This window comes from Danio aesculapii, chromosome 8 (genome assembly GCF_903798145.1).
Source record: "Danio aesculapii chromosome 8, fDanAes4.1, whole genome shotgun sequence".
NCBI lineage: Eukaryota > Metazoa > Chordata > Actinopteri > Cypriniformes > Danionidae > Danio > Danio aesculapii.
The window spans coordinates 37,959,367-37,982,926 of NC_079442.1; the positions used below are offsets into that span (position 1 = coordinate 37,959,367).

The following is a 23,560-nucleotide window of genomic DNA, read 5'->3' on the forward strand; positions in this document are numbered from 1 at the left end:
ATTTGACGGAGATGAGAGAGGGGGTTCTTGATTGCACTAAATCGATCTCTAATCACCCCTGCGCTTGGTGCTTTTATCCCTGCGGACCATCTACGGGGCTTAAGAGGGTTCGGAGTTGTATTTACATGCCGAGTTTTGCTGTCTCTTCATCTCCGTCTGAAACCAGTGTCATAACAAGCCATTGTAATCCTCTGGAGAGACTCGCTTCTCACACTGCATTGAAGAAATCCAAAATCTCTCCGGCCCTTGATTGCTCACTTCAGCTCCCACTCATAGGCTCAGTTCTGACTCTGTTGACCTGGCTGTGCTCTTTTTTTTTTTTCCTCTTCTCTTCCTGACCTCTGTTTTCCCATTGACTTTGTGGTTCTTTCATAGTCCGGCTCAGACCTGGAAATAAATGTGATGTAAAAGAACAAGATGGATGCATTCAACGGGCTTCTTTCAGAGAGGCCAGCGTTTGAATAGAAACAGACTGAAGAGGCAGTCGGATGCTTGGTGGTGAGAGAGGAACGTCGAGGAGTGCAAGAGGTGAAAAATGCTTTATGACCTTGTGGCGTGCGAAAATCCACGAGGAGACGCTGTGCGCGCTTCCTGTTCTGCCTCCACCTGACCTGTACACAGGCAGGAATCCACAGGCATAAAGCTCCATTTCTTTTTGAGCCCTGTCCTTGAAGAATAAAGTGAGATGGGAGCGAGAGAAAGAGGGAGGTTGATGACTGTTCGGCTCCAGCACCCTGTACAGCAGCCTGCGCCCTGTATAAATTTAACACTACTGACAATTTACAGCTAGTCCGTGTCGGCTGATATGACGCACACACGGGCGAGCGTGTCATTCCACTTCTGCTGCAAACTGATGCTAATTCACTCCAGCGTGAAGGTGCCGCGTGCCGTTTGGAATAACTGAATGCTTTTGGAGGGAGTAAGGCCCTTGTTTTGCTGGGGTGAAGGTTTGGAGGGCACAGAACTGTGACTGTATTCCTCACACTGCTAACCAAATGTTTGCCACTCACTCTTTTGGCAGAGAATATGGTTTTAAAATGTGTATTAACATATATTACATTATTACATATATGTAGCCCTGGACCACAAAACCAGTGAAAAAAAAGATGTTTATCTAATCTGAAAGCTGAATAAATAAACTGTTTTATTGATGTATGTTTCAGATAGTAAAAACTTTGGCTGAGATACAACTATTTGAAAATCTAGAATCTGAGAGTTCAAAATATTGAGGAAAGTGTGTTTTAAAATGGTCTAAATAATTGTGTAAATCAAAAAAGTTTTGAAATATTTACTGTTGGAAAAATGTGTAATTTACATACACAAATAAACTCATTGACCTCTTTATTAGATACACCTGCCCAACTGCTCGTTAACGCAAATTTCTAATCAACTAATCACATGGTTGCAACTCAATGCATTTAGACATGGTCAAGACAATCTGCTGCAGCTCAAACCAAGAATCAGAATGGAGAAGAAAGGAGATTTAAGTGACTTTGAATGTGGCATGGTTTTTGGGGCCAGACGGGCTGGTCTGAGTGTTTCAGAAACTGCTGATTTACTGGGATTTTCACGCACAACCATATTTGGGGTTTGCAGAGAGTGGTCTGAAAAAGAGATAATATCCAGCAAGTGGTCGTTTTGTGGTCGCAAATGCCTTGTTGATGCCAGAGGTGAGAGTAGAACGGCCAGACTGGTTCGAGCTGATAGAAAAGCAACAGTAATTAAAATAACCACTTATTACAACCGAGGTACGCAGAAGAGCTTCTCTGAACGCGCAACATTTCGAACCTTGAGGTGGATGGGCTACAGAAGCAGAAGACCAAACCGGGTGCCACTCCTGTCAGCTAAGAACAGTAAACTGAGGCTACAATTTGCACAGGCTCACCAATTTTTCCAATAGAAGATTGGAAAAACCTTGCCTGGTCTGATGAGTCTCGATTTCTGCTGCGACATTCGGATGGAGTCAGAATTTAGCGTCAACAACATGAAAGCATGGATCCATTCTGCCTTGTATCACTGGTTCAGGCTGGGGGTGGTGGTGTAATGGTGTGAGGGATATTTTCTTGGCACACTTTGGGCCCATTACTACCAATTGAGCATCATGTCAACGACACAAGCTACCCGAGTATTGTTGCTGACCATGTCCATCCCTTTATGACCACAGTGTACCCATCTTCTACACTGTAAAAAATCTTATGTGCTATTTACAAAAAAAAATTGTGGTAACACTATTGCACGTATTATTTTTAAGTAAATTTCAAGACTTGATTTTTTTAGCAAAAACCACTTGAAAGAATCATGTGAAAATTACTAAATGTTTTGAGTGATAGATGAAGATTTTAATATTATTAGCGGAATGTGCTTTTATAATTTAAGCTAATCCACCACCATTTACTCATATTTATTTTTTTTTTAACAAAAACCACTTGAAAGAATCATGTGAAAATTACTAGTTTTTTTAAGTGATAGATGATGATTTTAATATTATTAGTGGAATGTGCTTTTATAATATATGCAAATAAATCACCATTTACTCAAATTTATTACTGAAAATTACTCATTCATGAAATGTAAAATATTTAATGTATAATGAAATACATACACAATACATTTAGGCCAAATACCATTTTATTACATGTTACACTGATAACAAAATGGTACAATATGTTAAACAAATCTATGTAAAATTTACAGCAATGTTAATCTCTGATAAAAATTCCTTTATCTATGTCATGGAAAAAACTGACCTGTCAACTTTCCTTTGTAGGAATAGTCACATTTTAGACAATATTTGACAGAATTTGTGTATTGCAAACTTAATATTCGTTTCTTTGTAAGTGATTTTAATTTGTGGAATATTTGTATAAATCCAGTTCAGCGATTCTAGATTTTCCAGGCTAGCCATGACTCACTTATCCTCCAAGACAATGCAGAAGTCCTCATGGTTGGTCATCCCTCTGACAGACAGCAATTCTCTGTGCATTCCCACACTGTAAAATAAACATTTACGTTTATTATATTGAAATTATGCAGTTGTACATTTCAAATGTTTAAGGTTTACTAAAACACATTAAGGAAATAAATTAATGAAATAAACCATTTCTTTTTATATCTGTGAACAGTAATTTTTCATAATGTTTGAGTAGATGTTGCTGACAGACACAAATACACAAGTATTTTGACTTATAATGGACAGGCTGTTTAATGTATACTAGTGTACAGACATTTATAAAAACAAACCATGTTTATACAAGGAATAGTGCATTCAACAGTGTAATGCTTGAGCTATATATTTTTTGTAAGCATGCAAAAATATAAAATGCAGTTTTCTGAAGATCATAAATATCTGAAACAGTTTAAGACACTTACATTGCACTCCTGGATGAGCTCTTCCTCTTATTCATACAGATAGACCAGCAACAGAGGACGACATCTCTCGATTCATCCCTGATTTAATGTGAGGTCTGATGCAAAAAAAGTGTAGAAATTAGTAATAATAATAATAATAATAATAATAATAATAATAATACACAAATAACATTATTAAAAATACCTGATGTATGGCACCCATTCTCTTTATCAAAATCTGCCTTCTTTAGTAGAAGTAAACTGTAGTAAACTGCTCCTCTTTAGTAGGAAAACTCTGCAAACGTTTTCTTCATTAAACTGAAAAATGAAGCAAACAAATATTAGTATTTATGTGCAGTATTATATATAAACACAGTTCATTACATTACATCAGCAATGCTGTAAAAGGAACCTTATGAAATGGAAAAGCACTAGCTGTACATAAACCCCATTGAATAGCTAGCTAACTTAGCTTAGCTTAGATTTACCACTTAACAAGCTCACTGTTGTTCGTCTGCTTAACTGTTGCCTGATCGTTGCTGTTAAATATTACGATGCAAATAATTTGTTCAACTTCATTATATAATTCCGAATGAACATTGAAGCAAATCAATTTCAAATAGGAATAGGTGGTTAAAAATACCCGTGTATCCCTATATACATCATATGGCAAAAACTAAGCTCCTGAACAAGTTTGAACAGCATGTGTCTTTCCTGAAAGAGCTTAGGCTATTTAAGACGATAAACTGTTAATAAACTGACGATAAAATGATAAACTGTTAATGCTTACCTCTTAACATGCTTGCTGTTGATCTGCTCCTTCAAAATGTCGTCTGATCACTGCCGTTGTTGAGATTCAAATGCAAACATCTCAATCAAATCCACATAATTGAGTGAATTTTCTTAAAATAAACGTGAAGCCATCTTTCCTCAATTTTATTAGCTTAACTGGTTTCTCAAATTAAGCTTAATAATTGCACTAGTTTACTTAAAAAAATAAGTAAAATTAAAATCTTAGTTATATTAGCGAAATCTCCTTAATATTTTATAATAAATCCAGAATATCAATTTTTTAAAGAAAATATGCTCATTATTTTTAATGACCACATTAATTTTTTTAATGAAAATTACAAGCCTCAAGATTCATTTTTTACAGTGTAATGGCTACTTCCAGCAGGATAACACGCCACATCATAAAGCATGAATCATCTTAGACTGGTTTCTTAAACATCACAATGAGTTCATTGTACTCAAATAGCACCTTTGGGACGTGGTGAAACAGGAGATTGGCATCCTTGATGTGCAGCCAACAAATCTGCAGCAAATGCTTGATGCTATCATGTCAAAATGGACCAAAATCTCTGAGGAATATTTCCAGTACTTTGTTCAATCGATGCCACAGAGGATTAAGGCAGTTCTGAAGGCAAAAGTGGGGCCAACCTGGACTAGTAAGGTGTACCTAATAAAGTGGCCCGTGAGTGTATATACCGTTTTGTGGTCCAGGGTCACATATAACAATCTAAATAAATAAATACTCAACAGGGTAATTGTGCAAGATAATAAAACTTGAATTAAGCTACAAAAAACTTTTCAACTATACTGTTCCCAGACTTTGATTCAGCTCTACCTCTCTGCACGTCCATCATAGTTATCAATGCTTATAAAAATGGAAAGCTGGTGGTTATTGAGCAGCAGATCTGGACTCTGCATCTTGTCTGACCCTACAGAAAGGACACAGCAGAAATAAATGCAGCCTGTCATGTTTGAGTCATCTATCTCAGGCCGGCGTGATGAAACTTACTCGTCTCGTCTTGAACAGAGCCAAGCTGCCATTTCTGCTGAATTTGATCTGCTCGGGTTCCAGCTCTCCTAAAGATCCCAGGTAATTGTGTTACGTCAGGGCCCTTTTCATGTCTTATCAGCTTGCATTAAAAGTGGCACGTCGACTGCAGGAGAAAAGCCGAAACGCACAATCTGCATAACCTTCAAAATCCATTAGATTTTTCACTTTTTTTTCATCAAAGACACTTCTCCTCTTTTGATTCCATTTACATATTTATCGCACCAGATCATAATACTCTTGCGTTTAATTCTTTATTTCCTCTCGTCATGTCGGTAATGCTGCGACTTGTGCTCTCAGGTGAGAAATGTGCTGAGGTGGCCGTCTCCGCCAAGGTTGTCAACATAAAATTTCTCCCCCGTCTCACTCTCATTTTTCCCCTCCGCCTTCCTAATGGAAGTGGGGGAGCAGTAGAAGGAGCCGAACGGGGCTGTTGACCTTTCGTATGATTTGGAGTGGTGGGATCTTCTTTGAGATGAGGGATTCCCAGTGCTATCGGGCCGGCAGAACCATTAAAGGAGATATAGAGCGGGCCTGTGGAGTCCTTTTAAAAGAGTCAGCCCATTACCGGTGCTTTATGGCCTAATTGGGAGCATGTCTCGTGTATAGGAGAGAGCGCTTGTTTATGTCCCACCAGGTCCTTATAGGTAAGCTGGAGAAGCGAGGTTATGAAATCGGTCAAGGTAAAGTTCATGCATTAAGGCATCAGGATGCTTGACGGGTGTCGAAGGAAAACAGAGTGTAAGAAAAGCACTGATGCAGCGAAACGACTGGAGAGAAAAAAACTTCTCTGATTGCTAAAGCACATTTGTCTTGTTTCGTAAGAGTTTTTTTTTTTTTTTTTTTTTTTTTTTTTTTTTTTTTTTTGCAGGCTTGGAGAATCGGAGTCTGTTGTTGATCTTTAGCACCACCTGCAGGTCAAAGAACTTCAAGCTCCTCCAAGTCAGACATGTGTTGTGTGTTTGAGAGCAAAAGAAAGAGAAGCTCATGCAGCAGTTCTCAACATAAAGATAAACGTTTGCTCTCTGCTAAGCTGCGGGCCCTCTGGAAAACGCTGATAAAAACACTGACGCAAATGAACATTAAAAATACATCTCACACGGTATTAATTCTGAAAGGAAGCGTATGGAATGGCTGCGAGTGACACGTAATGAATGTTTCAGGGCTGTTCGCTTTAATGGGGAGGGAGGTCTATAGGCACGCACAACATAAACGCACACTTCGCTCCATCTGTCCCGCGTTTTGCCTCCAGGCTGCTGCATTGTTTTACATCCATTGGCTTGTTTGCGGCGGGTCGGGCCCGAGGTGGGATTTATAACTGATGGACCCACACACCAGGCGCCTGCTAAAACGCAAGCGCTCACATTCCCAGCAAATGCCCGAGCCCTTCCACTGAGACTTCTGAATGGCAAAGCCATCCATCTCTGTGAAGGACGGAGAGGTGGCGAGAGAAATTTTCCTGGGAAATTCGACGAATGTTTTATGATTGCAGGCCGCGCTGAAGTGTTTTCAGGCCCCAGGAAGCAGATTAGAATATATATGGGTGAATGTTGCATAGTGGCAATCAGCATTTCCTGCAGCTCAGCACAAACCCAGATGAGATCAATAAGATATTAGGCTTGTGTACATAGCAATGAGCTCAACGATCACCAGAGTCGTTTAGGACACAGCGAGAGAGGCTGTGATATATTATTGACCGGACGTACAAGACAAGCCAGTCTCATGGGAAAGTTGTGTGTGTGTGTGTGTGTGTGTGTGTGTGTCCGTGTGTGTGTGTGTGTGTATATGTATGTATATATGGTTGTGTGTGTGTGTGTATGTATGTATGTGTGCGTGTGTGTGTGTGTGTGTATGTATGTATGTATATATATATATATATATATATATATATATATATATATATATATATATATATTAGGGATGCAACAATACTGTTAGCCCACGGTTCAATTCACACCTGGGTTTTTTTAACACTTTGAAAATAAACATACATGTGAAGTTTAATAAAGATAAATTGGCCATTTCAAATAAACATATTTGTACTTAAGTAAAGATAAACCATCCTAATAATCTCGGTGCTGAAAAAAATGCGAAATTGTAGTCTGTAATGCGGATCGAGTGCTTTTATAAGATGACAAAAGCCCACATGTCCAATCACCGAAAACGGCTGCAAATTTTTAGCAATAAACACCTGCACTGCCTTTGTTATTTTTATGTGTTTGCTTGAAAGATTCAGCGAGGGATTGTTGCTATTTGGAGGACTTTATTGCCTTCTCTACTATGCTGCCTTCAGACAGTGATATTGCTGGGTGATGGCGCTGCAGATGTGCACTCATGGTTATACGTGTAAAACAATGCTTGCACACAGTTATTTTTTGTTCACTATTTTTTCTTTCATTGGCATTATACTTACCGGCAAAACCGAAATGTCCTCACACCGCAGATTTGAAAGACGCTGGCGCTTTCTCGTACTGTTGCCTCAGCCTCACTTCACCGCCGTTCGCCATGTTAAAGTGTGGAATGATGGTTAAGCGCCCCCTAACTTTAAAGCATAGTGATTGGATATTTACTCATGGGGAGGAGTTTCCTCATCTCAGCTCATGGACTTACAGGCACACACAGTCAATTTGGGGAGATATAAAACGCACATCAATTATTTAAACGCAAAACCGAGAAAACCACAATTCACAAGCGCGTATTAAACCGTGGAGGTTGTACTGAACAGTTCGATATTATATTGAGAACCGTGGCATCCCTAATATGTATATATATGTATATGTGTGTATAAAAAAATGTGTGTGTGTGTGTAAGAGAGAGAGTGTGTGTGCGCTTCCATGTGGTAACAGTTGCTTTACATGACAGATAATCATCTGTTCACTGCAGTGTGGCTTTCTGCTACATCCTGTGCACTGACTATGAGTGAATGGAAACTCTTTTAAAAATATACTATATTTTCTGCCAATATTGATTCGACTGTGCTATTAATAATATAATAATATTATTGCCAATTAAGCTATTTTACAATATTAGTATCATGTTACATTAAAATATTACAAAAACACTATATGTTTTTAACATATTATAGCAGGCCTGTAGCCAGGGGGAGTTCCGGTGGTTCGAAAGACTCACCCCTCACTGACCAGAATTTGTCCCATACCCGAGTTCATTTGTCCTATTTTGTCTGCTATGCCATCATAAATAGTGAAAATAATCCATGGAAAAAGGTTTTAAGATCAAGTGGAATCCTCTGTTGGCTGTTGCTTCGGTGTGACTTCAGATAATCAGTTTTAGCCAATTGCACACAATTTTTCATCCAGCTGTGCAAGAAAACATACAATCTGACGAAAGTGAAGTCAACTTTTACAACTGTATTGTTTTTAAATAGAGAAAATATTTCATCTTGGACATTAATCTTGAAACAAAAAAATACCCAATAAAAAGGTGTGAAGCACTAAAAGCGGACCATATTAAAATGAATCTGAAATATTTTGGCTATTGTTGTTATCCAGCACATTTTTTTTGGGTTAGGATGACCATCAGACCAATCCAATTCAGCTAAAACAGTGTTTACAATTTTACTAAAATACAGTATTTTAATTTTATAACATAATTAAATAGTAGCCTAAATAGGGCCTATAATCGCAAAGATCCACTTTTTATGGACTAAATGAACTGTATATGGGAGAAATGGAAGATTTTTATTTTAATTAAAAAAATATTTTCCAAGTGCTGCTGCTGTTGTTTGATGACAGTAGATAATATTTTACTAGTTATTTAGTAAGATATTAGTATTCAGCTTAAAGAGCTATTTACATGACTAAATTTGCTAATTAGTTTAACTAGGAAAGTTGGGTTAATTTTGCAAGTCAATGCACAATAGTGGTTAATTTTGTAGGCAATTGATCAATTTTTTAAGGGAGCTAATAATAAACAAACAAAAAATATTTCAGCCAAATACTTTTCCTTGCTCTTCCTTAAACAATATTAATACAATAATACAACCATAATTGTAGTAAAATATTAATTAAGGCTACTAATTTTAACCTTCAACTGTATATGTTGTAATAAATAATAACAAATAATGATTACCCTGCTATTTTAGAATTATCTATAGAACCACTGAAATGTGAATTTATTAGTGATAGTGCAATAATAGTTTAGATTAGGTCACAATTCATGCTATTAACTACTGGCTTATTACCTGCCCATTATTAAGATATGAACTGTTCATCAGTAGATATGAAGTATGATCTTATTCTGCAACCCCAATTCTACCCAAAACCTAAACCCAACTTCTACCTTACTCACATTTATTAAACCACTAATTAGTAGCTTTCTAATGTAGTAGTGTTATTCATGGTTTGTTAATACTGTGAATTGTGACCTAAACTAAAGTGTTACCGTTTATTATTTATATATTAAAAAGTGTCAGACATATTAAGAGTAATAAAATCATTTGATGATATATTAATGGTCACAGTGCCTCTTCAAAATACAAATTAATTGCAATTTCTAAACAAACATATAAATAAACCTGATATTTAAGATGGCAATTTAAAATTTTGCGTTCTAGGAAAGTATTAGATTAGTTTAGGGAAATATTATAAAGATATTTAAACAATGGAAAAAAAGTTGCATGACATCCTGTTGAATGGTTCTTGAGTGTCAGTAAATGTTTCACCTTTTGCAATAGTACATGAGTCTATGCGGTTTCAGCTAGAAATGGGTCAAATATACAGTATATATGAGAAAACCAAAGAATGCAGAAGTTTTTTTTTTTTTTCAGGACACATGATAAAACATCCAAACAGCCATAGATCATTCAAGTAATGCAAGTCAATAATTTTATATATATAATAAACTTATATATTTTTAAGTTAATAATTGCTAAATTATTGTTAAACTGATATTAAAATTCAAAGTAATCTTTTTGGTAATCTAAAAAAAAAAAATCAGTAGTAACAATAATTTGATTACCACTATTTTGAGTTATGCTATTTATATTTTCTTATATTTATGCATTATACGTTGCATGTGTTCCATTATAGAACCCTCTGCTGTACAGGAACAATGTAGCATTTCTTTTGCGATGAAAGTGGTAGTGAATTTCCCACAGCTTTATTGTATTAGCAATAACTGTACTGAAAATGTTATTTTGGCACAAGCTGTTGTTACCACAGTAAATTGTTATAAATCCAATCCTGCTTGCTCCTGGTAAAAGGGGCCTCTATGAGACGACAGGTTTCCTTGAACTGCTTTGAGAGCACAACTGCCACCGCGATCTCAGGTACAGTTCTAATCATTTGCCTTCAGCTTTCGCAATCCCTTACAGACTTTAAGACGGCCCCGCGGGAGCCCCGTCACCATAGACATAATGTATTAGGCCATGCTTGTCTTTACAGCTAGTGATGGATGGATATAATATTCAAGGAGCCTGTTGAATAATGCATCTGGATATTTTAATGTTTCATACGTGGTCAAGTCTGGAAGTGAGGAGGATCTCTTTGAGGATTGACCTGTGTTCTGGTTTTTCATATGACTGCTAAGGCTTCTGCACGCGCGTGTGTGTTATTATTCTATGATATTCCCCTGACGCACACAAGACAGTGCATGATCTGTCATCCCATGTCTATTTTTCATCTTGATGCATTACTCTTGCATTGAATAGTATCATCCATATTAGTTCAAAGACAAATTGTTTAGCATTTTAGTAGATCAGTGTCAGTCTTTTAAGACATTGCAGGTGAGCATACAAAAAAACTATTACACTCTAAACATGCAAGGTTATTCATTCAATAATTTATTTTCCTTCGGATTAGTCTATTTTAGAGCAGTGGTTTTCAAACTTTTAGGACACACACTCCCCCAAGTTTGTCCAATTTCACTCCCCCCCCCCCCTCCATCACCAAACAACCCCCCCCCCCCCCAGCCAAAATTATAATGCATGCGCAAACATCATTCACATATTACTTGCTGCGTTTAAAGTGTGTAGAATTAATTGCATCGAAACAAATATATAGCTTACCTGATTCAGTGTGATGGCTGAGCCTTTTTCTTTGAGGACAACATGCTAATCTGTGGTCAGATTCCTGACACAACTAACCGTAAATTATCTTCCACTGTCAATAAGCATGAGCCATAGCTTACTTGCTTTTGTTGTTAGTACATACAGAAAATGCTGCTTCGCAAAGCCAAGTTCGCAGAGCCCTGATGGTGTGGTTGTGTCGAACATTGAGTATGTTTACATAGGCAACAATACTTATACGATTTTAATATAATTAAGACAATACTCTGATTAAGAGTCTACCATGTAAAACTGAACTAAACAGAAATGGAATGAAGACACGTGGAGTATGCATTTATTAGTGGCATTATTGAAGTAAACACCGCAATCAAACTATTACCGTCATGTAGGACTTTTCGCCGCATTTTGTGACAAGATCCATACACTCTGCTGTCAGTAAAGGACCGCACACACACACACATCGCAAAATGCGGAAGTTTTTTTTTTCTTTCCATTCGACGTGCGGTATCAATAAATGCAACACTCTTCCACCAGTCCTTCATATTGGATTTATTTGTTTTATATGTATTATTATACAGTGCATTTATTTGCATTATTAGCAAAAACATTTCAATATTTTTCAATATATAATTAGCCATATTATGTATGGACACATCGCTCTGTAAAAACATTAAAAATACAGAAAATACTGTTCATAAGGTGCGACAAATGAAACGCATAACAGTGTATTTTTCATGTTTTCTTTACATAAGACTGAAAAAAAAAATGTTGAAATGCCAAAATCTCAAAACAGATGACGAAAAATGGTGTTACCCTGCAGTGTTTTGCCTTTAAAACATTTTTTATCCATGTGTCTGCTAATAGAGAATGATAACAGTGGCCTTACACACAGCAAGTGTTTCCATCTCCCTACAGGTATAAATTCTTGGTCATTATGTGATTTCCTTCCTAGAAAATGTCCTTTCTGGCTTACCTGTTCGGACAACCCACGGCACATGCACACGATGACAGCAAAAAACTGTGAAGGCCGAACAAATTCCCCATCGAGTGTGTTCCTGTAGTGTCCCGCCTTGAGGAACAGACTGCTCTGAGACTAAAATATGCTCGCTTCTCTGCCTGCAAGCGCATCAGACTTTTAAAGTAGAGCTTTTGTTGGCAGTCCTCTCGTATTCGTCCGAGCCTTTCTTTTCATTAACTTGAATGGTATTCCCGTTCCATTCCCAACTGGCATCACCTCACAAAGAGGGACTGGTTTGATTTACACTGCATTAAATTCCTCTTTCTATCAGTTTGGAGGCTGAAAAAGAGGAGAAGAGGATGAAAGATCTGGAATCAGATCTAGGTGTCATTATTTCATATGCGATGAAGTATCTCAAGTGAAATTCATTTAAGCACACAGGAACCTCACAAGCCTATCAAAATCCTTTAAAATATTTAAAATGTTCATATTAGGTTTTGTAGCATTTTATGTGTAGAAAAAAATTTAATATAATAATAAGGATATTTTGACAAAGCAAGTTTTTAAGTTTCATTTGTTTGTCTAAATACAGCTTGTATCATTACAAATGAATCACAGTTATTGTATGCTACATTTCACCAAAACAACTATCATTTAGTTTTACATGACCACTTTACCGATCTCTCTCTCTGACCCTTCAGATTAAACAGGCTGTTTAAAAAGGCTAACTTAAATACTTCTATATATAAATGACCTCTATTATGAATTAGCTAACCTCTACATAACGATGTAATTCTCACTGTCTTTAATAACTTTTAATGACTTTTCCTGAATGACCCATTTCAGCTTAATTTACATAAATGGTCTGCGTTAATGGAAATGGAGAAAAAAAACGTATGTTTTTATTAAATATTGAGCGCATATTGTGGTTATGCTGATAAATGCTAATTAGTGACACTTGCTAAAGCAAGCGTATTTATTATTATCACTCATATAATGACTTGAGCATCATTGGCACACAAGACATTATGCAGCAGTTTTTGCACATAGAGGAAAATGTATAGCTTTAAAATATTATGATCACTTGAAAGTGTCTATTTTCTTAAATTTATTTCGGTGTCTGGATTTTAAAATGTAGCTTTAGAATATTATGAAGACTTGACAGTGCCTATTTTCTTCACTTTATTTGGGTGTTTTGGATGTTAAAATGTAAGCTTTAGAATATTATGAAGACTTGAAAGTTGCTATTTTTTATTTTATTTAGGTGTTTTGATGATTAAATGTAGGATTACAATATTATGAAGATTTGAAAGTGGCTATTTCTTAATTTTAATTGGGTGTTTTGATGTCAAAATGTAGCTTTAGAATATTATGAAGATTTGAAAGTGGCTATTTTGTTAGTTTATTTAGGTGTTTGGATGTTAAAATGTAGCTTTAGAATATTATGAAGACTTGAATGGCTATTTTTATTTCATTTAGGTGTTTTGATGTTTAAATGTATCTTTAGAATATTATGATGACTTGAAAGTGGTTATTTTTTTATTTTATTTAGGTGTTTGGATGTTAAAATGTAGCTTTAGAATATTATGAAGACTTGAAAGTGCCTATTTCTTAATTTTATTTGGGTGTTTGGATGTCAAAATGTAGCTTTAGAATATTATGAAGACTCGAATGACTATTTTTATTTCATTTAGGTGTTTTGATGTTTAAATGTAGCTTTAGAATATTATGATGACTTGAATGTGGCTGTTTTCTTCACTTTATTTGGGGTGTTTTGATGATTAAATGTTACTTTAGAACATAGTGAAGACTTAAAAGGGGCTATTTTTTTTTTTTTTATTATTTGGGTGTTTTGATGTTAAAATGTAGCTGTAAAACATAGGTCTCAAACTTGATTCCTGGAGGGCCGCAGCCCTGCACAGTTTTGCTCCAACCTTAATCAAACACAGCTGATGCAACTAATCAAGGTATTCAATACTACTAGAGACTATTAAGCAGGTGTAAGTTGGAGGTGATTGGAGCTAAACTGTGCAGAGCTGCGGCCCTCCAGAAATTGAGTTTGAGACCATTGCTTTAGAATATTATGAAGACTTGAAAGTAGCTATTTTGTTATTTTATTTAGGTGTGTGTATTTTTAAAATGTTGATTTAGAATATTATGATGGCCTGAAAGTGTTTATTTTCTTAATTTTATTTTTGTGTTTTGATGTTAATGTAGCTTTGGAATATTATAAACAATTGATAGTGCCTATTTTCTTAATTTTTTCTGGGTGTTTGGATGTTAAAATGTAGCTTTAGAACATTATGATGACTTGAATAAGGCTATTTTTATTTTATTTGGGTGTTTAGATGTTAAAATGTAGCTTTATGACGTGAATATGGCTATTTCTTTCATTTTATGTGGGTGTTTAGATGTTAAAATGTAGCTTTAATATTATGAAGACTCGAAAGTGCCTTTGTTCTTAATTTTATTTGTGTGTTTTGATTTTAAAGTCTTAATTGAGAAGAGATAGGAGCTGGAGAATCCCTCACCATCCACAAGGTGTTTTTCTTCTGCTTCTGTGATCAGTACGTCGTAGTGTTTTGTCCTCCTGTGGAGTCTTCATTAGCTCTGACATTTCCTATCACTCCTGTTCTGTCATACTGGGTTTCCTGCGGCACGTCTGAGGTCCGAAACTCCAGGGTCCAGACATATGGCTCCTGACCACACACATACCATCCTGCCAGGACCCCTACCTGCTGAGACTAACCTTTCTGCATTTATGTGTGTGTGTGTGTGTGTGTGTTTCAGCCCATCTGAAACAAGAGCAAGAAAAGCGGGTGGTATTTCTCACAGCCCGCGTTCACCCCGGAGAATCACCTGCTTCCTTCATCTGTCAGGGTAAGACCTTGTCTCGTCTCAACACACAAACACAAGGCAAATGATGTCCTGAGATCCTGTAATCTGCTGAAACACAAAACACTGACCAACGGCCTCTGTGGCCTCACAGAACACATCTTCTCTTGTACTTTAAAGCAGGTCATGAACTGAGAAATCAAAATCCCCTTCATCTTTTCACTCATGAGAGGTTATTGTACTATAAAGCATCCCATGAGTTTCAGATCTCAAAACTTTCATGTTAGTCTAAACTTTTTATTGAAGGCTGTCTGTCAAAATGGCAGTTTCTGAAATGGGCATATTTATTATACAATAGCAAAGACTATAAAATACACAAGGCACGTTACTCATATAGTTTTGGATGGGTAAAAGAATGCATCGATCAATATGGAGGTTCTAATGAAGAAGCCAGTCATTGATTGCTATAGACTGATGATTCTCCGGAGGAGGGGCTCAGTCCAGACATGCTGTTTTTTATTCTGTAGTTATTGTTATGAGCTCTCTGGGGTCATCAAATGGTCTGGAATCTCAGCAAAAACATACATAAAGCTAAATAAAACTTTTAAATTAGCCAATTACTCTTAAAACAAATGTTCTCTGGTTTTGTAATCTTTATGAAACTAACGCGAGATAAAGTCTGTCCCATCTGACCTCATGATTTCCCGCCTCCAGTATTCAAATGCAAATCACATGGCAGCAACTTCTTGAATGCCCTCAAACTTGTAAACAAATAGGTTGCTGTCATTTTGGGAGGAGATTTACCATCAAGAATAAATTGAAATTACCTCAAAAGACCAGCACGAATGGATGCAGATTTATTGAGAGGATAATATTGTGTGTCATGTGAGATATTGCGCAATCCCGTGAAGGGGTAGAGGTGTCCCAATTTTCTTTAGCTTGAAGGCATAGGGCTAAGGGGAAAGGGTAGATACCCATTCAAATGAAGATTTTTCAGGACCACGCTCGAAACCAAGGGGTAAGAAAATTTCCCAGAATACACCATCTACAACGGCAGCATGGCTGCACACGGAAGTCAGGAGATGCACAAATTAGTATTTTTTTTTGCCATTATTACGATTTTTTACATCAAACAAGCATATGTTTTAATACATTATAACCACGTTCGTGTTTTACCATCGTGCTAGGCTTCAAAAAAGCCTACTGACTGAGAATGACCTTTTTACAGTGTTTGGTATAATGTTAATGTTGTTTTCTTGTGTTTACAAGAATAATATTGCCATGATGTAAATGCACAGTACAGTTACGAGCTTATTGACTCATTAAATTGTTATAATATGATATATATATATGCCTTCAGTGATTTCCTGAAGATGACACAACGAGATCATTGATTTCATATGAAACAAGTGATTGCGATGACATATGATGACATGTGCAGGTGTTATAGTGGTGTCAAAAGTAGAATTGGGATTGGGCCTTACTTATTAGCTCCAACCGACTGATTTGTGGATTGATTTGAGTAAAAGCATGAGTAGCCAAATGATAATGATACCGCAAAAACAAAAAGACACTATGCAATCCCAAATTGTGGAAAAATGTCCAAAATTTGCACGCTACTTGAATATAGTATAAATGCCAGCAAAAGATGTGTCAGCTTCACTCCCATTCAAAAAAAAAAAAAAAAAAATCTAGCAGTCCATTGGATGTGCATTTTAGAGTCTGACGGGAAGTAGTAGGTCATCTGGGTACTTCTCACCTATTGTTTTCCAAAACTATTAATTCGGACATTCTACGTACTGTTTTTCCACATACTTTAGAAGTATGCGATTTCAGACAAACCCATACACTGCATTGCCTTCTTTACAATCACACACAAAAAAAAGAGTTGATGAACTTAATTTGTAATGAAGCTCCAGACCATGTCAGTAAGAACAAGACACAAACTAAAAGATAATGCTGTGCTGACTACAGTTCATTTGACTCTATAGTAATTTTGCACCACACAACTGTGAATAACGGTTTTATTAAATAGTCACCATTGCTTAGTCTTAAACAGACGTTGCTGTGTAAATACTCAGTATATCGATCTGTAATAACAGACAATGTTCACACTGCGAGGCTCAAATCAGTGCTCAAATCAGATTATTTTCTCAGATCTGATTTTTTTGCATAGTTGTTCACATTGTTGTTATAAATGTGGCCAGTATCAGATTTCCAGTGTGAACAGATTATGGTCATAAGCTGACCCGCAAGCGCAAAAGTACAACTTTGGACTGCACAAAATGTACACCTCCTTCATGTTGTCCAACACAAATCAATTAAGTTAACCCGAATTGTTTTTACAAATTTAAGTGGATTGATCATAAAACTATTAAGTTGTCACACAAAAAACCTCAAGAATTGTGTTGCTTCAACTTATTTTAAATAAATAGTTTGAACAAGCAGCAAAAGTCACTTTTTGAGTGAGCGAGAAAGTCATCTTGCAAGTCATTTTGAGTCATCTTTCATATTTGGGTCTGTTAAAGTTTTAATTATTTAAGTAAAATATAGCTATTTTGTGTAGGCCTATGTGTTTTGATTTTATATATGCACTTTTTATGGACATATTTCTATGTTTAATCTAACTGAATAATATTTTATAAAAAGGTTAATGATTAGTTAACAAGCGCCAGTTTTGCATTTAAAACTTTGTCAAAATGAACAACCAACTTTTTATAGTAAAGTATTTGCCCTGTAGGCTATTCTGCTATGCTGCTGAGAAGTAGATGATGTTTGCAGCGCAGAATGATGACACATGTCGATCTAAGATTATGTAGAAGTCACATAAAATCCTACATAATGGTTCACACTGTGGTCGCATTGCAAAACATCAGATTTGTATCTGATTTAATACTACATATGAAAGTGGCACAAATCCGAAATAAAAAGATCAGAGTCCATCCGGTTTGGGCTGATTAAACTGTCAAAACAAAAATGCAGTGTGTGCGTAGCCCATGTACGCTATATAGTCAAACATACAGAAGTTTACATTGATGGGCACACATGCTGTGTTTCAAAACTGTGGGATCTAATCTTAAAAGTGTAGCATTAAAATTGTGGGAACAGTGAGTGTTCTTATTCTACAATTTGCCATGTCTATTCAAGTATTGTGTTTTGATGAAGTGGTCAAAATAGGGCTGAAAATAGCATATTACCTCTAAATTATGATGTTTTTTGATGTAAAAATGTTGATAACATCAGAAGTGGACCTAGGAGAACAGGACCAAAATAAATAGAAAAGGCAGTTTATGACCCCTGTAAGTTCTATCTGCTGTTGGGCTCTGCCGCGAGTGAAGGTCAGCGGATGAGTGGAAAACAGGAGGTCAGGGAGGGTACGGCAGATTAGAGGAAGTGTCAGCTCACCTTCTCTGCATCACTCCTAAATCTGTTTAAAGCCGGAGATGCAAAGACCTTACCTGTCATGGAGCACAACACTTGCTGACACAACAGTCTGACAGAATGCCCAGATTTCAAAGGCAATACCATCAATAACTTCAATTCTACGGAAGAAGGTCTGCTTTTACTTTGCGATACAATACAGAGATGTGTATTTGTCCTTGACAAATGATGATACAATGCAGTCTTTTTAAAGGTGAATTATGTTAGAGGTTTCCATGGCTTAAACGGGGGTTTGAATTAAAATTTAACCCAAAAGTGGTTCCAAAACTTTGAGTTTCTTTCTTCTATTATAAAATATATAAAAAGATATTTTGAAGAAAGCTAAAAACCCTAAACCATTGACTTCCATAGTGTTTGATTTTCCTACCATGAAAGTCAATGGTTACTGGTTTCTAGCTTTCTTTAAAATATCTTCTTTTGTGTTCAATTGAAATAGGCTTGGAGCAAGTAAAGGATGAGTCAACAATGACATAATTTTTAGTTTTTGGGTGAACTATCCCTTTAATGCCTTAAAAATCAGAGCTGAAGTTCTCATCATCACTGTTGCAAAAATAAATGTCTTCCTCAGTGTCTTTGTTTCACAATGATGTGATAACATTTTTAAACATCCTTAAATAGCTCTGCTTTCTGAAACATTGAACACAGTTAAATGAGTTTATGCCTAAAACAAGAACAAATATCTGCCCGTGGGATATGAACATTTTTCGAGTGAATTTCATTTGTTTTTCTTAGGCCGTTGGCAGATATTCGTTCTTGTTTTAATCATAAACTTGCTTAATTTTGATAGGTATTATAGAAAAACTAAACTAATTATCTCATGTAATCTACAATTGAAGGAAAATGTGTTTTGATTTAAGAATCTTCCGACATTTGCTCTTGAAAACGAGACAAAAAACAAGAGGAAGAACATTATTATTTACAGTATAGTCAGATGGTACAGGATAAGTTATTTCCATGCTCTAGGGTTTCTTTCTTTTTTGAAAACAAAAATGAATTTAAAAGTAATGAATATTGTTTAAAATAGTTTTTTTTTGTTTTGTTTTGTTTTTGTTTAAAGTGTTGCTAATACAGTTTATTGTGCACTTATAAATGTAAGTTCATATAGTTAGTGAACTTATTGACATGTTTTATTCCCTTCATATGGAGCCAGGTCAGTCTTAAAAATAATACATTTACAAAATATAATTCACACTGTACATTCACATTTACAAAATCTGAATTGTAAGTTCAAAACACGATTCATAAATACACAAATCCAGTTCGTAATTCAAAACACGATTCAAAAATACACAAATCCAGTTCGTAAATTCAAAACACGATTCATAAATGCACAAATCCAATTCGTAAAATCAAAACACGATTCAAAAATCCACAAATCCAGTCAGTGCCTATGGCGTAGTGGAAAGTGCACCGACACATGCACTCCGGTGTTCGATTCCCGCCTCAAGGTCCTATGCCGATCCTTCCCCTCTCTCTGTTTCCCACACTTTCCTGTCAATTCTCTCTACTGTCCTGTCAAAATAAAGGTGACAACCCCTAAAAAAATAATAAAAATAATAATAATACACAAATCCAGTTCGTAAATTCCAAACATGTTTCATATATACACATCCAGTTCGTGAATTCAAAACACGATTCATAAATACACAAATCCAATTCATAAATTCAAAACACAAAAATACACAAATCCAATTCATAAATTCAAAACACAAAAAAATACACATCCAATTTGTAAATTCAAAACACGATTCAAAAATACACCAATCCATATCGTAAATTCAAAACACAGTTTGTAAATACACAAATCCAATTCATAAATTCTAAACAATTTAAAATACACAAATCCAGTTCATAAATTCAAAACCTGATTCCTTAATAAACAAATCCATATCGTAAATTCAAAGCACAATTCGTAAATACACAAATCCATATCGCAAATTCAAAACACAATTTGTAAATACACAAATCCAATTCTTAAATTCAAAACGCGATTGAAAAATACACAAATCCATATCGCAAATTCAGAACACAATTTGTAAATACACACATCCAATTCTTAAATTCAAAACGAGATTGAAAAATACACAAATCCAGTTCATAAATTCAAAACCTAATTCGTTAATACACAAATCCATATCGTAAATTCAAAACACAATTCGTAAATACACAAATCCAATTCGTAAATTCAAAACACAATTCGTAAATACACAAATCCAATTTGTAAATTCAAAACACGTTTCGTAAATACACAAATCCAATTCTTAAATTCAAAACGCAATTCAAAAATACACAAATCCAGTTCATAAATTTAAAACACAATTAATGATACACAAATTCAATTCGTAAATTCAAAAATACACAAATTCAATTCATAAATTTAAAACACAATAAAAAAAAACACAAATTCAATTTATAAATTCAAAACATAATTCAAAAATACACATATCCAGTTCGTAAATTCAAAACACGATTCAAAAATATACAAATCCAATTCATGATTTCCAAACATGGTTTAAAAATACACAAATCCAATTCTTTTGGTGAAAATACTTATGATTTTTACTTGTGAATTCACGAATTGTGTGTTGTATTTATGAATTGTGTTTTGAATTTACAAATTTAATTTTGTAAATCTGAATTGTGCTGTCACACCCGCTGCAGTGCCTTCTTGTGATCTTCAAGGGCACTAGCTCTTGTTTTGGTTTGTGTTTCTTTCTTGTATCCTATTCAGGTGGTCACTCATTTTTTCCAGCTGTTCCTCATTGTTTAATTAGTTCTGTCTTTATAAGCCCTGTTATGTTGTGTTTAGTTTGCCTTTGGATTAGCACTGTTCTCTCCTGCTCCTGTCCTGCTTTATTTTGTGCTCTGGTTCGTGTTTGATTTGTTTGTTTGTTCACTTTTAGCATCATCCCTGTGTTTGGATTCCTGTTCAGTTTTTGTGTGATTTACTTTTGTGCTTATAGTTTTTGCTTTAGTTTTTTTTTGGTTGGTTTTAGTACCTTGCCTGTCCACTTGTCATTTTTTGGATCTTCATTGTTTGCCAATAAATGTATTTTGCTGCACCTGGATTTTTCCCTTAATTTTGTTATACCCAGTCATGACATGCTGTAAGTTTTATTTTGTAAATGTGTTATTTTTAAGACTGATCTGGCTCCATACTTAAAACTGTAAATTTTCTTTACTTGGTTTTAAAAATGTTTTGTATTTAAGGTCTTAAATGTACTCTCACTGGCCACTTTATTGGGTACATCGTACTAGTACCATGTAGAACCCCCTTTTGCATTCAGAAGTCCCTTAATTCGTTGTGGCATAGATTCAACAAAGTACTGGAAATATTCCTCAGATTTTGGTCCATATTGACATGAAAGCATCAAGCAGTTGCTGCAGATTTGTTGGCTGCACATCAATGATGCGAATCTCACGTTCCACCACATCCCGAAGGTGCTCTATTGGATTGAGATCTGGTGACTGTGGAGGCCATTTAAGTTCAGTGAACTCATTGTCATGTTCAAGAAACCAGTGTGAGGTGATTCGTCTTGACCGTGTCTACATGCCTAAATGCACTGAGTTGCTGCCATGTGATTGGCTAGTTTGAAATTTGCGTTAACGAGAATTTGGACAGGTGTACCTAATAAAGTAGCCGGTGAGGGTAATTTCCCAGTCATTAACGGCTTGTCTAAAACTATAGTCTTTAACGGAGAATATTAACTAAAATGGAAAGATATCAATGATACATTGTGCATCTTCAATGTATGGATCTATACAATCCACATGCATTTTCTTGAAATAATGTTAAAAGTAATTTAATTTGTGTGGTATTTTGTTTACCAGTAGTAAATTATGTTGTATGTACAATTACATTATATCATTTTTTTGTAGTATATTTAAAGAACCTGCAATCTGTCATCCAGCATTATAATTAGCCGCTGAAAACAATGGATTCTACCACTTCAGTGTGCATCCAAATAATTTAGTTCAGTCTGTTGCTGCATTTAGCAGCGTTTCTGTCTCGTCTCAAACCGAATCTTCATGCAGCTAATTACCGAGTTCGGCCTTGTTGTAATTCTGAAGAGGGCTTTTACACTTAACTGAAGTTCGGTCAGTAAGAAGCTTCAAAGTCACCTGCCCTGCCACCTTAATAACACACACACACATGCGGATATGCATGAATAAATATAGGAACTTCAAGCAATTAGATAGCATAGCAGTGTGGCCTGCCTCTGTGCCACATTGACTCAATTAGAGAGCTTGTTATGCCTCCATTAGCACTAATGAGCAGGACAGAGTGGGTGAGGGGTTGAGGAAGATGGGGGAATGAGATGGGGTCTGCCCTCTCTCACACGCACGCACACACACTCTTTCTATACTTGTTTACCTGTCAATTATTCGCTCTCAGTACAGGGCAAACAGAAGGACAACAAGTGACCGCTGCCATTGACAAGCCTCCCATCCTTCCGTCTGTCCTCCGTCTCTCTCTCCTCCTCGTTCTGTTGCTGTAATTAGTATGATCTTTGATTCTTGGCTGCATAAATCTCTTTCTCTTTCATTCTGCTGTTGGTTCTATTTCATTTGTATTGACTGGAGATGTCTCTGATATCCTCCTCTGATGTATTAATGTCTTTCACTGTCCAATTGTCTTTCAAACTCAATTCGAAGTCACTTTTGCATTTCGGGGCATAATGCTTTTACTGTGTGTGTTTGTGGTTTTCCTGCAGGTGTCATTGACTTTCTGGTTAGCCAACATCCCATCGCTCAGGTCCTGCGGGATCATGTGGTCTTTAAGATTGTCCCGATGCTGAACCCTGACGGCGTGTACCTGGGAAACTACAGGTCAGTGGAAACTATTGACCATTGCGCCTATAGTGTATGGGGTAATTGACGATTGGCCATTGATTTAGAAAAATAAATAGCTGAGGTGGAGATGTGGCCATGATCCAAAATAGTTTTCTAATATTTCAACAAACCAGGGTCGAGTATTCAGATATGCATATATATATATAGCGGAGAAAATAAGTATTGAACACGTCATGGGTTTTCCTGGGAATAAAATGTTCTAAAGGACCCAAGCAATGCCTATGTAAAAATAAAACAAATTCAAGTGGAGAATGAAGTC

At 35.9% G+C, this 23,560-nt stretch overlaps 1 protein-coding gene and 1 long non-coding RNA gene across 2 annotated transcripts in view; one reads left to right on the forward strand and one right to left on the reverse strand.

The window, feature by feature from the left end:
- Positions 1-23,560, forward strand: part of agbl4 (AGBL carboxypeptidase 4) — a 746,666-nt gene that overhangs the window by 634,016 nt on the left and 89,090 nt on the right. Inside the window, exons 7-8 of the mRNA XM_056463891.1 lie at positions 14,962-15,051; positions 23,163-23,277. Of these exons, the coding sequence (XP_056319866.1) occupies positions 14,962-15,051; positions 23,163-23,277 (205 nt within the window). The remainder of the gene's footprint in view (positions 1-14,961; positions 15,052-23,162; positions 23,278-23,560) is intronic.
- LOC130233727 (uncharacterized) lies at positions 2,736-3,642 on the reverse strand. Its single transcript, XR_008838242.1, has 3 exons — positions 3,554-3,642; positions 3,370-3,464; positions 2,736-2,990 (listed from the first exon to the last, which is right to left on the reverse strand). It is a non-coding gene; the product is annotated as an uncharacterized LOC130233727 (long non-coding RNA).